This window comes from Thermobia domestica, chromosome 6 (genome assembly GCF_964235325.1).
Source record: "Thermobia domestica chromosome 6, izTheDome1.hap1.1, whole genome shotgun sequence".
In the NCBI taxonomy this organism is placed as follows: domain Eukaryota; kingdom Metazoa; phylum Arthropoda; class Insecta; order Zygentoma; family Lepismatidae; genus Thermobia; species Thermobia domestica.
Window position 1 is genome coordinate 246538431 of NC_137459.1, and position 19610 is coordinate 246558040.

At 34.4% G+C, this 19610-nt stretch overlaps 1 protein-coding gene across 1 annotated transcript in view; it reads right to left on the minus strand.

Annotated features, from left to right (window-relative positions):
• Nucleotides 1–794: 794 nt before the first annotated feature.
• LOC145688463 (inactive hydroxysteroid dehydrogenase-like protein 1) overlaps nt 795–19610 on the minus strand; it is a 233596-nt gene continuing 214780 nt past the window's right edge. The window contains exons 4-6 of the mRNA XM_081762725.1: nt 13639–13859; nt 12076–12303; nt 795–5475 (exon numbers count right to left, since the gene is read on the minus strand). Of these exons, the coding sequence (XP_081618851.1) occupies nt 5365–5475; nt 12076–12303; nt 13639–13859 (560 nt within the window). The 3' untranslated portion in view covers nt 795–5364. The remainder of the gene's footprint in view (nt 5476–12075; nt 12304–13638; nt 13860–19610) is intronic.

Here is a 19610-nt window from a genome sequence, read left to right on the forward strand (position 1 = left end):
TACCTAGATATAGTCTATATAGTTCAATTGAAAAAAATATAAGCAACCAACTTCAAATTGAATTATACAAAGGTTTCATACAAGCGGTAGAACGGGAGTTAAAATATAGTAAGTTAAAATAATGATGAAATGTGCAATTTTCTCCAGTTACCTTCTTTCAAAATTCCTGGCGCCGCTCGTGTATCAGTAGAGATATGTAGCTAAAAACAATTCTGAGAAATTAAGAGCCTACAATCCATTTATTCCGCAGTGTGTTGAAAATACTTTTCCTTTCAGAAAACAACGAAATGAGACATATCTGTTCACAAACAATAACTTAATAAAGGATCAAAGAAATGGACTTAGTAGCATGAAGATAAATATGATGCATGCATACATACATACATACATACATACACCCCCACCCCACCCCCCCACACACATATATATATAATATTCGTAGATCTTCATCTCTCACTCAACGAAGTTCTGGATCTGCCACTGGTTATTTATGACCTTTAACAGCTATAATTTTGTAAAAGATCATATCTTCAACGGATCTATTAAGCCAGTTTTCAGATTTAATAAACTGATTTCAAAGTTAAGAAAAATTGCTTATAAGTTTAATATAATTTTGAAAATATGAACAAAGGTAATAAGTTACCAGACTAAACATAATTTCCACTTTTCTTTTAAAGATACGAAGAAAAGAAATAACATTATAAACGTTCCGTAATTTGCATGCCACGCCTATACCCCTTAATCTGTTCTTCGATATATGAAGAGGATAAATAACTTCAAACATAAACCATGAAACAAGAAACAAAACATATTTAATTCAATCTATTACTTTGATTATTAAAAAAAAAAAATACAAAGTTATACAAATTTAAGTCTTCTTATATACACATACATATTGAGTACAAATACAAAGTTTATATGAACACATAGCGAAGTTTCGTACTATGTCATTTAGACAAATTTGTTACAATCGAAACATTCGTGTATCATATGTATACAAAATTAATTCGCTGACACTAAAAAAATAATACATAACCATATTCTTACAAATGACAAAAATCTCTAACTTCTATAATAAAATCGTAGTTACAGATTGTAACAGTGACGTGAGATGTTGAAAAGACGAAATAAATCTCGATAGTTTTGCCTTGAAATATTTCTTAATTCGTTTTAATGTAAACTTTGAATCTGTCAAACACTGAGGTGAATCCATGTTTACAGGTAAGTTACTTCCTCTGAAATGTCAATTATTATTAGTACAGTACATTTCTTTCCTGTGCATAAAAGACACACACTTTTCTCCGTGATGTAGTGAAACTTATCTCTTTCCCTCTTATAGTACACAAAACATGCTATTGTATGGTTTTCTCTTGTGCTATTCAAATCTGTCCCAATTTTACATACATACAGTCTTATTTCTGGTATAAGCTCTATTTTCACTTCTTTGGAATACTCTACATTCTAGCCATGTATGCACGCAGTTACAGTCAATATTTACAAAACTGAATTTTTGGTCAAAATACAGAATAATAGTAATGATAATAACTAAAAGTTTTTAGAAACCGTATTTCAGTTTCTCAAATGTTAAAATTACGTACTAGAATTTGTAGGCTGGAAAGACCTTCCTTTCATATACCGATTTGAACTACTTTATCGTGTTACTTAAGCTTTATAGGCATTCCGGAATTCTGAGAACAATTCTATTATAGGTATTGTCATAACAGTAAATATTATTTGTATTTATATCTCTTTTTACTAAGAAATGCAATGCGTTTTGAATCAATCACATGGTTCCACCCCCCTAAAACTATTAGGTTATTAAATCAAATTTTTGTTACAAGAATAGCGTTGGCTAAATGATACTATTTTTCCTTATTCACAATATATTTTAGTTCTATCTTCGGCGACTCTAATTATTGAATACATGATGTTTTGATTCCTTTAAGTTGGAAATTAATTATATATTGTCCACCATATATATCTCAAGATTATTATTATTATTTATTTACTTTCTTTTAACGGTAATATATATAAATTTGCGAATCATCGCTAACTACTAGCATAATTTGACCATTTAAGTAACGATGCTTTCCGCTGAATGTATAATGGATTACTGTTGTACAACAGATTTCAGATGAGAAGCGGCATGGCCTTGAGTTGGCTTTACGCGGCGTCCAATTGGCTTTGAGCGGTGTTGACAATTCGCGACAAGCAGTTCTGCACGCTGACTTCTCGCGCTACTGCGAATCTTGACAATAGCAGAGGCGCTTATTAGAAATATTGTATTAGCACATTAACTGCTCACTTTACGAAGTAGAGGAAAGAATTACGAACACATACGTGAAAACTACATCTTTTTATGATAACTGGTTGTCATGATACACGCTTTGAAAGGTTTCCATATAAAACAATTAGTAAAACGAGCGTTGAGTCCCGTCTAATTTCCAGTGGATTTTTCTTCGATTTGGAAATGGAACTCAACTTTTATTAAAGGATAATCAGGGGTGTAACCATCAGGTTGTTCTAGGGGAACATTACTTTCAGGGGGAGGAAAGCTTTTCACACATTAAAAACAGAACAAATGACCTCTTTCAGAATATGAAAGCATTTTAACTCACCATGTATACTATACACATATTATGTTTCCTCGATGCTACCTTAACAAAAGACGGATCTTAACAGTACTGAAGTTGAAAAGCGGATTGTAAGAGATAAATCAATAAGCTATTCATAAGAAAACAAATGCTGTTTCTAGCAGTCTGTTTATCCGACTTTGTGTTTATGTAGGTTAAAATACTAAAAGGAAAAAACTCGAAAAAATATCAACTCAGATATTATTATGCAATAATATAGTAGTGAGAGATCCTGGGGGGACTGAGGGAGCCAGGGCCCCTCATTTTATTTGTAAATGTGCAATATTAGGCATAATTTGAATGCAATTTGTCTTAAGATCATCATATATGCTTTCTGCATCTGAATGCATCCCCCCCCCCAATTTACAGAGAAATCAGCGTCCTTGTAATTAGGTACAGAAACTGTATTGATGATGTTTTCTTTTTTCTTTTTTCTTTTTTTAAAAATCTTATTTTATTATAAACGTTCCTAATTTGCATTAATTATTAAATAAGTTTACTAAACATATACTAGATGAACCTCATTTCGGGGCTGGAAATAGTTTGGAAAGTCAAGGCCCGCTTTTCCCCCGTTTCTACACCCTTGAGAACAGTAAGCGATCGAATTAAATAACAAGCCTCTGCAATTTGATTCATATATATATATATATATATATATATATATATATATATATATATATATATTCGATTCCCGGCGGGAGCTCATGTGGAAGAACAGAAGGTATGGGACATTCGTAATATTGTTTTGAAATTGCCTTCATGCAAGATTCTTCCTTATTCGACAGAAGAAACACAGTATGATTTTTTTTCTTCGTTTCAATACCTTACGTATGTGTGGCCAATTACGTACTCCTTCTTTACTCCTCTAGCAGGGACGCAAAAGCACCAGGCGTCTGAGTGGTGTCATAAATTATTGTAACCCAAAACAAACTCGACCATATCGTGTTGCTTACGAATCAGATGGATTGTTGTTGTGAGACCTACATCAAGTATAAGAGTATGTTATTACATGGAAGCAAAGGAGCTGATTGTGTGTGTAGGAACGCAACTTCTCTTCTTCTAGCATAAACAGAATTCATCAGTGTCTAGGTTGCTTTCTTTCGTGGTAGTTCATTTGTTCTCCAAAATTATAGTTGACAATGTCTTTAAGGAAACCGAGTACAAGTGCGGAATTTTCTTTAAAAAAAAAAAAAAAAAAAAAAAAAAAAAATGCTACGAAGTGAAGCTCGAAGAATTATTTTTCGTGTTTACAATTTTTGGAACTCATAATAAAAAATTTACAAGAGTCAGATTCAGACAATGGCGAAATATTAATTGACATAGACGATAGTGAAAGTAGTGTTGAAGACGAACGTTTAGCAGTTCCACTGGAATAAGTTAATAGGTAGGTTATTCAGTTGCTATATATACTTCTAGGATACACAGCCAAAATCTTTGAGTTTGCTGGAATAGTATATTTACATTGTGAATAATGTTGTATGTGTAATAATCTCAACTAGAGGAAGAGCGAGAAGGGAAAGGGGAGTCCGAAATCCGGCAACACCGCGCGGAATATCGCACAGCATTGGCTACTGTCCGTGATGCTTTACATCTGAAAAACACAATAGTTACAAATATACATCTATTTTAAAATGTTACAAGGTAAATTAGTAACTGCGACACACATACCAGAATCAATTATTTACGTGCGTTTAAAATGCGACTGACTTCACTTATAATGCACTAGTGGTTGGATTAAACTATTGTGCATTGCATGTCAACAACCAAAGTATCTGCAGAGAATGGAGTTCTGACAATTCCATTTCTCAAATTTAAGAGCATTTTAATGACTCGTAAAGTTTATAAAGATACTGTACATGCTGTTGCTCCGTTGGTGTTGTGGACATCGTTACAAATTTTACAATCAGGGTTGCTAACAAAATATCTAGATACGGAACTAGATTTAAAACAAAAGTAAGCCTTTAAATAGGTGTGTGACATTTTTTAACAATAGGAAGAGAAAGAAAATATTTCTCTTGAAACTATGGTCAAAATTGGGTATTGACAAAAATTAGTAATTTACGAATTGTAAGTTTCGTGAAAGTTCCATATGTTCCATTGTAGATCCAGTTTTCGCAGGAACTTGAATTTTAAAGGTATGGACGAAAAAACTCTAAAACCATATATCATCAAAATCAATACAATAAAAATGTTAAATTACTAATTGAGATTATTATATAATATTTGATTTGTACAGTAAATAATAAAGCCGTACATACATATGAAGTTATAATTTCCCTATATTATATAAACATGTCGCACATATTACAAATTTTATTGTATAATTTTATATTACATTGTTTTATGATTTTTGAGTATGATTGATTTTCGTTACTGCTGATACTGTGTGTTGAATTTCTACGTTCAGGTCTAAGTATTTATCTTCAGAAAAAATACATAGTATCCATTGTTGTAAACTGTGTAAAATTGCTGTACAATTATGTACAATACGAAACAGGCTAATCAGTTGTTACTGATCACTCCTTTGATCTTGAATCATATCAAACTATACTATTACTGCAGATAACGTTTAACTACCAACAAATCATCACTGCGCCATGACTAGTAGAACGTGGCAATCTCACAATACTTGCAGTTCACAGCATAAAAATAAGTTGCAGCTTGAAATAATATTTCATTCTTCATGGTTCTGGGGAAAATGTATAGAAATTAAGGGGAGGGCAGTTCTAATCTATGAAACCACCTTTGAAGGAGTCTGAAAATAGTCGTTTCTAAATATTTCGTTTAGAATACCTCCGATAACAATTCTGACGCTCTGGGGAGCAAATGAAGTGAACCAATACTGGAAAAGAAAATAGTTTATTAGTTTACATATAATATAATCTCAATTAACGTGTTTGATAAACCAATATAATAAAGAAAAATAAGCACACCGGACAAAATATTCACCCCTAACTTAGAACTTTAACATCGGGTAAGACCACCTATGCTTTGGACAACTGTTTAGAAATAACTACGAGATGTTGCAGGTATGTCACGACGATGTGAATTCACTAGAACCTCAGTAGATCTCATAGTTCTAGTAAAGTATTGGTATTATAGGGAGCTAGCTTGTTTACCAGCGGGGGCTGAGGTGGAGGGGGAAAATTTTCAACATTTTTTCTGCCTGACTCTTGCGACACTCCCTTACCCTTCTTCTATATCAGAGTTGCCAGGCGTAAAAAAATTGTCACATGAATGTAATTCTGAAGAGTTATTTGATTATTTGTTGGGTGTTGTTGTGGTCGCGGTTTTGTTGCTTATTATTCATTTGACAATGGCTTCACAGCGTAAGAGAGGGCAAACTATACACAGCGAAGCTTGAGAAGTAATAAGAAAGGTCATAGTGCAGTGCGACGCTTTCTTTCTTTCTTTCGTGCTTTCTTTAAGAAGCGAGGGAGAAAAAAAAACTGAAGCATCTGTTATCACAGTCTAATTTGCGTGTGTCCACGTATACACGTTTCTATATTCTTTGAACATTATTTATGACTTAATTTTTTTAAAATTGTATTGAGTATTTATCTTCATTGTTTTCAGTTACATTTTAGTGCCTATTTTACTGCCTATTTTGTAAATTTTAAGTGCCCACCTATTTCCCAGGTTTTAATGCCTAAACATCTGCCGCCTTATGCAGAGTCGTTTTGACATATGATTAGGATCATACTAAAAGCCTGACTACAGCAGGAAACATATGTTAGTCGAACTTATTAGTATAGCACTAATCAAACGTCAGAACGACTCTGCATAAGGCCCCTGGTATCTAGTGATAATGATTAATCGAACTTAAACATAACGCATAGCGGTATATTCTTCATTGCACTTCTAAAGTGTTAATAGGAAATTATGTATATAATTTATATATTTCAAGTGTTATGTATAAGCTCTGTAATTAGATTGTAAATAAATGTATCATACGAAGACAATGCTATTTTTAGAGCCAACAAAATTTCTTCGAAAGAGTGGAATATTCTTAGATATTATTAATAAGAATTAATATTTATTATTATTATTATTATTATTATTATTGTTATTATTATTATTATTATTATTAAGAATTAACGCTCTAAACGAGCTTAGAAGCTTTTAAATGTGGGACCTACATTTTTCTTATATAAAGCGGGATTTGAACCATTGCATTCAACTATCCCCAGCGGAATTGACTCTTTATGTTGCAATCGAAGACTAAAATGCTAGACCGCTCCGCCACGCGGGTGATTATAAAATATAGAAGGTGAGTAATATGCAAAATGTATTCAAATACGGTAACTGCTTATGTAAATTTTAAAAAAATCTTTCGCTGGGATTGCACAGTTTGCATAAACTCTTTGAATTAAGTGAGTATTAAGTGATTTTTTTACAGCGCACTGGCAACCCTGCCCAGGACCATCGAGTGACCGTTTCTTGATGACGGGGGTGGGGTACCTGTCAATCAACTCTGAATTCACTTATTTCTGAGTTTCAGTCGGTGTTCCAAATAGCTCAACACATTTTCAATTGGATTTAAATCTGCAGAATTTACTGACTTGTCCAGGTACGACAGGCGCACAAATGTTTCTCCTACCATCTACAGATCTATGGAGACTGCAGTTGAGACCTTATGGACGCTGCAGTTGTCACCTTGGAAAAGAGGAGTGTCCACTGCATATTCATCATAAGGATGTTGGAGCAATGGGACATCTGGTTACATACAATGTCCAAATGGGTGCTGTGGGTCATGTTCATATTGATGCCTTTCATCATTAGAATTAAAAAAAAAAAGCATCAGACCACGGTACACATTTCAAGCCGACTACAGGCCAGTTTGTGTTATTGAGCTCATTGAAGACTTGCAGCTTTATCCACTTTAGTGATGAGTGGTATTTTTCGTGGTACTTGACTCAAAATACCCATTGCATGAATTTCTTCTTTCAGAAATTGGTTAGAATAAGCTTGCATTCATGGACTCCAGTGATTCCTGTTGAGTTTGATATTGTTTTTCTTGACCAGGCGTAAAACTCGTTGGCGTGTAGGATCTTTTTGTGACCACAGTTTTAACGTAGTTTTGTGTTCGCATGTTCTTTAGATCTTACATTGGATTTAACCGTTTAATTTGACGCACCAAGAACTCGGCCAAATTTATTTACTGTGTGCCCATGGGAAAGCCCAAACATCTTTTTTTTTCATTCTGTCACCTCATCACTTGAGCCCATCTTGAGTAGTTGTTTCCATATAAGCAATTGACACATTCACCACAGTTAATATGAATGGTCACGTGGTATCAGTGAAACGACATCTAAAACAATAAAAATTCGTAAGAGGGGTGACTAATTTTATCATGTGTGTCTATATAAAATCATCTAAATAATATTTTATATTTTAGAATGCTCTAAATAATTTTTTAAATAATTTAACATGGGACATTTTCGTGTTCGAAATGAAATTAATTCTCTTTCGGTTTGATCAACCTATAGTACTATCTGCGTTTGTTACATTGACTGATTATTTTAACTCTGTCAACAGCTGGACTATTATTTTAATCTCAATGTCAATAATTGGATTACTATTTGACTTCTAAATTCTTTTTAACGAAGGTTTCAAAATTCAAGAGAAGTGAACATAACGAAATAAAAATGAACAAAATAAACAAAAAGCAGATTCGTCGTAGAAGAGAGTGACACGCCAATTTGCCCTCTATGGGTGACATTTTCTACATTATTCCAGCCACAGTGTTCTATAGTTTGCAGTCAAAGGGAGTCGTAGCATAGTTCCCCAACACTCCAGACAATATGCGGCGCCAATAGTTTGGTAATGTGGGTGCAAACTAGGAAGAGACAACACATCTTAACATTGTTGCCAGAACGCTCTGAAATATTGAGCCTTTTAAGATCTCAAAAACAATCCGTAAGTTTTACTTAAAAATAGAAGAAAAACTAGAAAAACACTGTATGATAGCAAGTAACTTATGAGAGACTTAAGAAGTCACTCAAATATACACTATCAAAACATAGGAAGCAAGAAATATACAAAACAGAAAGGATTATTGTAGGAAATCTGAAAATCGAAGTTAATGTGGGTGCACCTGCACCCACTACACCCACTGTGGCGCCACCTATGCTCCAAACTACGCTGAACCGTACCTGCTGTGCAACACTTCCGAGCAGATGTCGGAAAAAGAAGATTTTAAGTAAAACTTTCCAAGTTTCAAACTGACAAACTGACGGCAAACAACTTGGCTTGAATATTGTTGTCCAAAGTCGTGTCATTACACCACTTTCATCAATTTGTTACACTATCTGAAACTGTGGCCAAATTGACAACAATATTTACAGAAACTTCATGAATACATATACATAGTCTTTGGAGATCTGGAAATGGTTTCTCGTGGGATATGAAGCTGATCCCGACTTTAAACAGCAATTTTATTCACCTACCAGCGTATACCCTTGCGTGTTACCGCGAACAATATATTTACATAAGATGTTAATGAACTATACCGACAAACTATAAGAGGTGATTCATCATATTAAAGTAAGAGATAAAGTTCATATGAACCAGTGGGGAAAAGGACATAGTTTCAAAGCCATGGCTGTCCAGAATCGTCGTAAAGCTAAATTTTAACACGTGCTATTTCTAAATCGAGAAACTATGAAGTGGCGCTCCATATTAGCTTAAAGGAAGTCATGCATACGAAATCAAAAAATGCATATTTCATCAATGTACACTAAGTGTGTAAAGGATTCTGTACAGGATATAATTCTCAGACATGACCTCATCAGAATTGAAGTGCTTAGAAAATAAAAGTGTCATGTTATTTCTCGAGAAAATGAGTTCTGATGGTAGATGAAAGTGTTGTGTGTTATTCTTGCTCTACAACACTCCATTTCAGTGAGCCCTTCTCTGAATGAGATTGGAGAACGATGAAGGAGATATTACACAGACAAACGAGTTTGTTTGTGAAAGAAAGTGTCATGTAACAAATGTGTGCTCATAACACATTTGTCCACTTACATCGATGTAAAACTAGGTAAACACGTTGTGGTATCGAAAAAAGTGTTGCTCTTTTTTGTTTTCTCAAGAGATATCACTAATGCCCTTTTAGTTTATCCTAGCTTCGTTGAAAATCACAGGACTGATTTTCCACGAAGTTAAAAGCCTAAGAGTTCGTTTCGGCAGTGGTTGGTTTACTTTGTGTCATCCGTAGATATTATTTCACTCTGTACTTCCACGATGGAGGGAGCCTATGGAATTCTGAAGCTAACTCGTGCTACTGCTCAACAAGAAGTTGTTTATTGGTGAATATAATCTATCTTCTGCTCGTCCCAAAAGCGGCACTTGTAGCACTTGTGATGGTGGACAGCATACCGAAGAGCATATTGATTTCTACAAAGTTGTTTTCAATACACCAAAACGTGATAGAGAAATAGGAAGGTCTATATGCATTATCATGGATCTGCAGCAAACTACTGCTCTTCCAAAACTGAGTACTTCAAAAGCATTTTATAAAAGACAAATGATGTTGGGGTTTACATATCATCTCTCAAGATAGAATTCAGCTGTATTGTGCAAATGGGCAGAATATATTGCTTTTCGTGGAAGTTGTAAGTTCACTACTAACCGTCATAGAGCTAGATCAAGGCTTGTAGGGAAAAAGACAATTAAAGTACTATGCTGCGCCCGCTTTTCGGTAAGTAGTTGTTCGAATCCTTTGCCCTGATAATCGTTTTAACAGCATTTTTAATTTCTGTATCTCTCCAACCATTTGTTTAGCATCTTTTATTTGTATGAAGTATTGTTACTTAGATCACCGTCATCAAATGATATTTAAAGTTAGAACTTGGTTTACAAGTGTTATCAACTACTTTTATATGATGTTAAATTATGCTATGGGTGGTTGTGTAATTGCGGGTATTAAAGTTGGTGATAATGTGAAACTGACAAATGACAATACTCATGTATACAACATCATCAGCTTAATAAACCAATAATTAGATATTTTCTATCAAAACCTGTTTTTTCTCTTATCCGTACTTCAATCAGGATTCCAATACCCCAGCTCCTTCTATAAAGTTCGTTGCGCCGGTACGACCTACCTCTGAAACATGGCCATTTCGATAGATAGTGTACTAGTTCCTCTGATATTTCTTTAACCGCCTTTAATATGTCTTACAGTTTTCGAGCTAGGCATCCTAAAATTTACACTTTCATTGTTTTCAGCATCGTGTAATTTTGAAGCAACGCGGTTTTGAGCCTATGTTCATATATTTTTTTAATTGTTTCGATATGACCATTGGATTTTGGATACATAATAAATCAACACCACACACACACACACACACACACACACACACACACACACACACACACACATATATATATATATATATATATATATATATATATATATATATATATATATATATATATATATAGGGTGGTAGGAAACTCCGCCAAAAAACTTTTCGAAGCGGTTCCTTATACGAAATGAAAGAAAAAAGTTCTAATAAACATGGGTCGAAAAACGTCTCCTTTCAGAGTTATGAACTACCGAAAATTCGAAATATCACGTTTCAAAGCATACTAGCTTAGCAACTATAGGGCCTATCCCAAGCGGTTTAAGGAGTTACACAGGAACTGGTATACGCTCTATCTAAATATCCATGTTTCAGAATTCACCGGTACCAGCGAAACGAACGCACCATTAGTACTTAAAGAGTATCCCTATACTTTAACTTCCTTTTCACAGTTCCTTTCACCGATAACGGAAGATGGTAAAACATGGATATTTATATAGAGAACATACTAGTTCCTGTGTAATTCCTTAAACCGCTTGGGATAGGTCCTATAGTTTCTAAGTTAGGGAGTTTTGAAAAATGACTTTTCGAATTTTCAATGGATCATAACTTTGAAAGGAGGCATTTTTCGGCCCATGTTTATTAAAACTTTTTTCTTTCATTTCGTATAAGGAATCGCCTCCCAAAGTTTGTCGTGGAGTTACCCACCACCCTGTATATATATATATAATATTTATTATAAGCTTTCTGTTTAAAATTCTTTTAAATTTAATGGTAGATAAAATCTTAGTGGGCTATTTTGAGTTAAAGTACCATTTATAACAAACTTCTTATGCACTACTGGTACGTTAAAATAACTTTTGCATAAATGAAGAATCTATTATTTAATGATTTCGCTTTAACAAAGGAAGATCAAAAAATAACTAAGTTCATTACCAAATATAGCCTACATATTACTCAAATTAATTGTAGTTGCAAAAGTGACAAGTTTAAAACAAACATTCTCAGTTTGACAATTTGAATGAACTTCATGGCGGACATTGTCTCTTTATAGTTTTTTTTTCTATAGTTACTTGGTGATAGCAATACTTCTTAACATGAACTCACAATGAATCGTGCGAGATTAATCTTACCTGTATGCCATGAGTCCAATATCCAGTCGAATGCCTGACAACACCCAAAGTCTTTACTGCACTCTTGGAATATCCTACAGCATCCGGAACAAAGAAACTGCTGTGTAGCAATCTCTTACTGAAAGAGTTCATTTTGGTTGAGACGAAAAATGGAGAGAGATGTTGAACGGTGATCCCAGTATTCCTCGTTTCGTACTGCAGAGCTTCTGTAAAATTCTTAACATATACCTGTATTAAAAATAGGAAATTATTACATGCTTCTCAAGGATAGTTTCTAAACTGAGGATTTCAATGTGAATGCAGAACACTTCCCGAGAAAATATTAATGTTGCTAAGAAGTCGAATTCTAAAGAGGATTCTCAAATTTTACCAAGAAGTTTTATTGTATTGGTTTTGAGTGAAGGCTTGGTAATAACATAAAAGCTATATCTACCTGATCCAATTTTACAAATTAATGAAAGAAAGCGTTCATGTTTTAGGCATGGTATTATATTTCTAATATAGACTGGCTTCAGTATATTGCAGAATTACGAAAGTACAACTTTCCATTACAAACTTTTCATTTTTTCTGTAATCTCAAACTATGAAATTTAATAAAATTGTAAGTTTGACTAGTACAGTTACATTCCTAATGCTGATAAATGAAAACAGATTACAATGAAACAGTGCATGCAGTGATTATTTCAGTAAAAATGAAAGTACTTAAGTACTTAAGAAATCTCTTCAGTCAATATGCTGTATTTAATATCTAGAGAATCATAAAGTGACATGAGCCTGGTGTTAGACTCCCCTTCAGGATATTCTCTGTACGCCACTGCTGTCATGTAATGTGCAGATACTTACAAATGCACTCCTATCTATGTAAAAAGCATTTGTCTTTATTAATAGAAAGGATCCTCTGATTTTTCACAGAAATACGTATAAATGGCATGTGATATTACGAAACAGAAGCTGAGAGAATGAAGTATAAAGTATTACTGTATTCCACTAACAAACTACCACACATTTGTGTATATAAATTTCTTCGTGAAACACAAGGTATTCCAAAACAAAGGTTTAGTCAATACTCCATTCTCGAATGTCGTTGCTTTCCAGTATATACCTGTCCTCAGGAACTAAATTTAGAGCCTTGCAAATCGTTGGCAGCCCCCCCCCCGACACACACACACACAAATACTGTTTTGAATTAAGTATCCTAATTCAAAATCAACTAATCTTCACGGCAAAACCCTCTGAAGGTATGGAAGGAAAATTGGTCATATGAGATTCGAATCCCTATATAGGCTAATTTACCAAAAACCTAGTAGGAGCACGGAAAGTTTTCCACTATGAATTTACTAAAGTCTTGAAAATGGTTAAATTAACAGTTTGGAAACATAAAATTCCTATTGCACGAACATAAATTAAAGAAACAAAGTGTATTAAACAAAAGAAAAGGCCTTTTTTTAATTCTTGAGTTTGGGACAAACAATAAATAAATAAAATAAAAGATTTCAGATGCTATATATCCAAACTTACCAGATTTTATTACTTATGAGTCACGAAATTAATGAGAATACTTAACTTTGTTGCAGCATAAACTGTCATTAGCGGTAAGGGTTGCATTTCAGCTCCTGATGACACGTTGACAATTGCTCCTTTACCTCTTTCCTTCATTTGGGGCAAAATCATGTGTGTCATCATTGTTGTAGCTCCTACATTCACGTTAATGATATTCCATAATTCATGTTCAGGAAGTTCATGTACATACATCGGGTACGTATATTGAACACCAACATTGTTTACTGGAAAGAGAATAATAAAACTCTGGAGAGTAATTTCCAATTCCATACTTACAGTTCGACCGCATGCGTCATAAGTGTATTGGTCTCCGGATAATGGAAAAGAAGGCAAAACTGCTGTATGTGAACTATTCCAAGGGATTTCTCAAGGCTATATAATTAGTGCACGTACCTTCAGCTCGGGGAAACCTTGTTTAACTTACGGCAGCATCTCATGTGGTTCGAATCCAACATTAAGCTGTAGGTCCATATCTCCTATAGCCTCGGTGCTGGAAGGGAGTTTAATTCCTATCAAAACAAATGAACTACCTAAATGGTGTTTACACGATATATTTCTAAATTCTTAAATTCTTCCAGCATGATAAGAGCAGATTGTGTGATTATTTTCAAATCTATTTGTAATATCGTATATTTCTGAAAACAGTACAAGTTCTTGTGCCGCAATTTCATGCCCAAAGATATTGGATCGCCTTGCTTTCTTGACATATGATGTGGAGTTTTTTCTCTATTGAACAGAATCACGAGTTTGCACTAAGCCCTAACTTTACACTCATCCGCACTTGCTGCTTTAGCCTTTAATGTTTGCAGATTCAATGGACTCTTCCAGTCAAGAAGAGAAAGGGGGAGGGTGTCTGAATATTATTTAATGTTTAGTGTCGTTTTATAGTAAGTTTTGAAAATATGCCCAGTAAGGTACTTGCGGCAAATAAGCCTCTCCTAAGCTTAAATATTTTCCATAAGTAGAAGCTTTGTTTGTATATACTTAAACACAAACTAACTATTTGCTGAGCAAAACAATATATACACATAAAAAACTACATACGTGTTACAGTTTCGCCAACTAACATTTTGGCTTCATTAGACACTATGAGATATGAGAAACGTGCAGTCTTATATACACACAAGAGCTGCTTCTGATTGGCTCCTGGCAGCAGCCAATCCCCTTCAAGTATTCTAATTTGTATTTCCCTATACCGAGGCTTCCTACCTGTTGTAAATTGCACACACACATAAACAGGACGATCTTAGCACAACTAATCTAAACTAACAAATAATTGACATAAATAATTAAATAATTATATAAATATATATAAATACACATAAATAAATATATAAATAAACAGATAAACACACAATTACGCATACGCTTAAAAAGACGACACACGCATACAGTATATACACATATACTATACAACCACATATATATATCTATATATAAATATACCATTATATATATATATATATATATATATATATATATATATATATATATATATATATATACATATATACACATGCGTATATAGAGATAACTAATATGGACTAATAAATACATAAACACGTGTGAGACAATCAATATATATGCATCAACCATAATAGATATGTGTATTCAAATCTTATATTTTAAGCTTTTTTAACAACCTATTCCACTGTTGGTCGATGATCAGTCCTGAGTTCCAGTTCATAGCTTTATTACCCTCCATTTCTATAAACCGTGCCTCCTTCCATTTCCTAACTATGCTTCTTTCTTCCTGGCCTAGAATTTTTACTTCATTCCAATTAACTGAATGTCCCGTGTCCCTTACGTGTTTGTAGACCGCATTTTTGTTCCTTTCTAGCCTAACGTCATCTTTATGTTGTCTTATACGCTCTCTTAGTCTCTTTCCAGTTTCCCCAATATAACACATATCACACTCGCAGCACTGAATTTTATAAATCACTCCTTTTTTCTCCATCATTACCCCTTGTTCTTCTTCTGTCTTCTTCCTTCTTTTTTCCCTTATTACTTCCAGAAGCCTCTTGCTCCCTTTTCTGTAAGTTGAGATGCCCCTCCATCTTCTTAAGCATTCTTTTAATGATTTCTGTTTCTTCTCCCAAACTTTCTATCCCCCACCACATTTTTCTTCTTTCTTCTATTCCTCCTTGAATTTGCTCTCCTTCTCGGCTTCTTTCTTCGTTTTTTTTCCTTCTCCCATCTCCTTCTGTATTTTAGCCTCTTTCTATTGTATCCGTTATTCTCCAGCTGCTTATGAAATGACTGTATAGTCTGTTCCGCCTTGTCTCTTTCACTGATTATTTGCTTAATTCTATTCTCCATGTTAATGATGAAATTCCTCTTGCTCGAGTAATCTACATCACTTCTGGCGTGGCAATAGTTTCCCGACGCGCAACTTTTTTGATACCATTCTGTGTATATCACTCCTTGTTTCCTCCTTATTCTCATATCCAGGAAAACTATAACCTCTTCCTTTTCTACCTCTAGCTCCAGTTGTATGCCTTTCTCTATATCCTCAATATCTTTTACAAACTTTTCCAATTGCTGTACAGTTCCTTTCCAAGTCCGCAAACAATCGTCAACATATCTAGCAAAAAACATTAATCTTTCACTTCCTTTCATCCTTACTTTCTTCTCCCAGTCGTTCATAGTAATTTCTGCTAGCACTGGACTCAACCTGGAACCTATGCTAAGGAGAAACGCTAAGTTGATTGTGGAAAGTGGCATAAAGAAGCCAAAGGGGAACCTTTCATAACACGAGTACAGTGTGTTGAAGGATATAAAGAAGCGAAAAGACATATGTGTGCAACAAGCGGACAAAGGTGGTGCCATTGTGGTAATGGGAAAACAATGGTACAAAGAAAAAATGGAATGATATCTGTGATGATACTTACGAGGTGATAGGTGAAAGATCTGTGTGTGAGGAAATTAAAGAAAAAGGTTTAGTATCACTAACAAAAGCAGGTTTTGAAAGAGGTCTTAATAAAGAAGGTAGGATACTGGTAATGAAAGGTTTTCCAAAAGTTCATAAGGAGGAGGTAAAACTGAGACCAGTATTAGATTGCCGGGGAAATATATTTGAACCATTGGAGGAGGAGTTAAAGAAGTTTGTGGAAATGTTAAGGAGGCAACAAGACAGTAGCAGTGTGAAAAACTCGGTTGAGTTAAGAAGAAGGTTGGAGGAAGTAGGACAGAGCAAAGCTAAAACAATCATGTTCAGTGTTGATGTGAAGGTTATGTTTCCAAGTCTAAGAAGAAACAGCATTGTTAAAGTCATCACTGAATTGATGAAGGATAGGAAGATCAATGGTTGGAGTGGAGAAGGACTGAAGGAGGCCCTGAAGACTAACAGCCTCCTGGTTAGTGGAATAACAGTTATTGTGTTATAGGTGATAAGTTAGTAAAGATCAAGGAAGGACTAATCATAGGTTGCAGGTTGAGTCCAGTGCTAGCAGAAATTACTATGAACGACTGGGAGAAGAAAGTAAAAATGAAAGGAAGTGACAGATTAATGTTTTTTGCTAGATATGTTGACGATTGCTTGGGGGCTTGGAAAGGAACTGTACGGCAATTGGAAAAGTTTGTAAAAGATATTGAGGATATAGAGAAAGGCATACAACTGGAGCTAGAGGTAGAAAAGGAAGAGGTTATAGTTTTCCTGGATATGAGAATAAGGAGGAAACAATTAGTGATATACACAGAATGGTATCAAAAAAGTTGCGCGTCGGGAAACTATTGCCACGCCAGAAGTGATGTAGATTACTCGAGCAAGAGGAATTTCATCATTAACATGGAGAATAGAATTAAGCAAAAAAACAGTGAAAGAGACAAGGCGGAACAGACTATACAGTCATTCCATAAGCAGCTGGAGAATAATGGATACGATAGAAAGAGGCTAAAATACAGAAGGAGATGGGAGAAGGAAAAAAACGAAGAAAGAAGCCGAGAAGGAGAGCAAATTGAAGGAGGAATAGAAGAAAGAAGAAAAATGTGGTGGGGGATAGAAAGTTTGGGAGAAGAAACAGAAATCATTAAAAGAATGCTTAAAAATATGGGGGGACATCTCAACTTACATGAAAGGGAGCAAGAGGCTTCTAGAAGTAATAAGGGAAAAAAGAAGGAAGAAGACAGAAGAAGAACAAGGGGTAATGATGGAGAAAAAAGGAGTGATTTATAAAATTCAGTGCTGCGAGTGTGATATGTGTTATATTGGGGAAACTGGAAAGAGACTAAGAGAGCGTATAAGACAACATAAAGATGACGTTAGGCTAGAAAGGAACAAAAATGCGGTCTACAAACACGTAAGGGACACGGGACATTCAGTTAATTGGAATGAAGTAAAAATTCTAGGCCAGGAAGAAAGAAGCATAGTTAGGAAATGGAAGGAGGCACGGTTTATAGAAATGGAGGGTAATAAAGCTATGAACTGGAACTCAGGACTGATCATCGACCAACAGTGGAATAGGTTGTTAAAAAAGCTTAAAATATAAGATTTGAATACACATATCTATTATGGTTGATGTATATATATTGATTGTCTCACACGTGTTTATGTATTTATTAGTCAATATTAGTTATCTCTATATACGTGTATGTATATATGTATATATATAATGGTATATTTATATATAGATATATATATGGTTGTATAGTATATGTGTATATACTGTATGCGTGTGTCGTCTTTTTAAGTGTATGCGTAATTGTGTGTTTATCTGTTTATTTATATATTTATTTATGTGTATTTATATATATTTATATAATTATTTAATTATTTATGTCAATTATTTGTTAGTTTAGATTAGTTGTGCTAAGATCGTCCTGTTTATGTGTGTGTGCAATTTACAACAGGTAGGAAGCCTCGGTATAGGGAAATACAAATTAGAATACTTGAAGGGGATTGGCTGCTGCCAGGAGCCAATCAGAAGCAGCTCTTGTGTGTATATAAGACTGCACGTTTCTCATATCTCATAGTGTCTAATGAAGCCAAAATGTTAGTTGGCGAAACTGTAACACGTATGTAGTTTTTTATGTGAATATATTGTTTTGCTTAGCAAATAGTTTGTTTGTGTTTAAATTCTATATCCATTTTATTTGTCAATGTTTTATCTATCTAATGTTATGTTTATTTTAACTTAAACATTGAGTTAAATGTATGAAAAACGTATTGAAAGAGAAACATACAAAATGATCTTATTACCCCTACGGTAGGTAAATAAGGCCCATTGTTTGAAAAGTAAAATTTTGCGACCTGAGAGACCACTGGATCCAAATTAATACCTAACGTTTTCACGGCACTTCAAATATTATTAATAAAAGAATATTTAGTAACAATATGGAGAACTGGGATCGAAATAAAATTATCCAGTTGCTCTAACTCATTGATAGTACACTTACAAGTGATGCACGTGACCTCTAACGCTTAGAACTGCACGGAAATTTGCTTAGAATATACAAAGCTTATCCCAAAAACTTGAGCTTTTGGGCTCATTCCCCCGACTCCGACTCGCGAACGATACTTTAGGGTATGAATGAATACACACATACGAATGTGTGCATAATGAGGCCAAAGGTATGAGCCATTCACATGCATTAAAAATAGAGATTTACATTATGAAAAGGGCCAATGCAGAACTCGAACCTGGGAACCCCCATAGTTAACAGCTAGGCCCAAAAACGACAGATTGCACCGGCCAAAAAAGAATAACAAACTGACAAACATTCAAATTGCCAGTTTCTCAGTATTTAACAACGCACACACTTTTATTAGGGTAATCAGGGCCAATAGAGTTTCGATGGGCCTTATTAACGACCATGTACACATTATTTTATGTATCATTATTTACAAATACGCTTCGGACTTAAACGAAGTTACTATTATCCCAAATACTAAACACTATAGTCATCACAAATATACGAGATATTTCGCGTAAGCTTTATTCTACACAGAAAAAAATGAACTTATTTTGCCTCCGTAA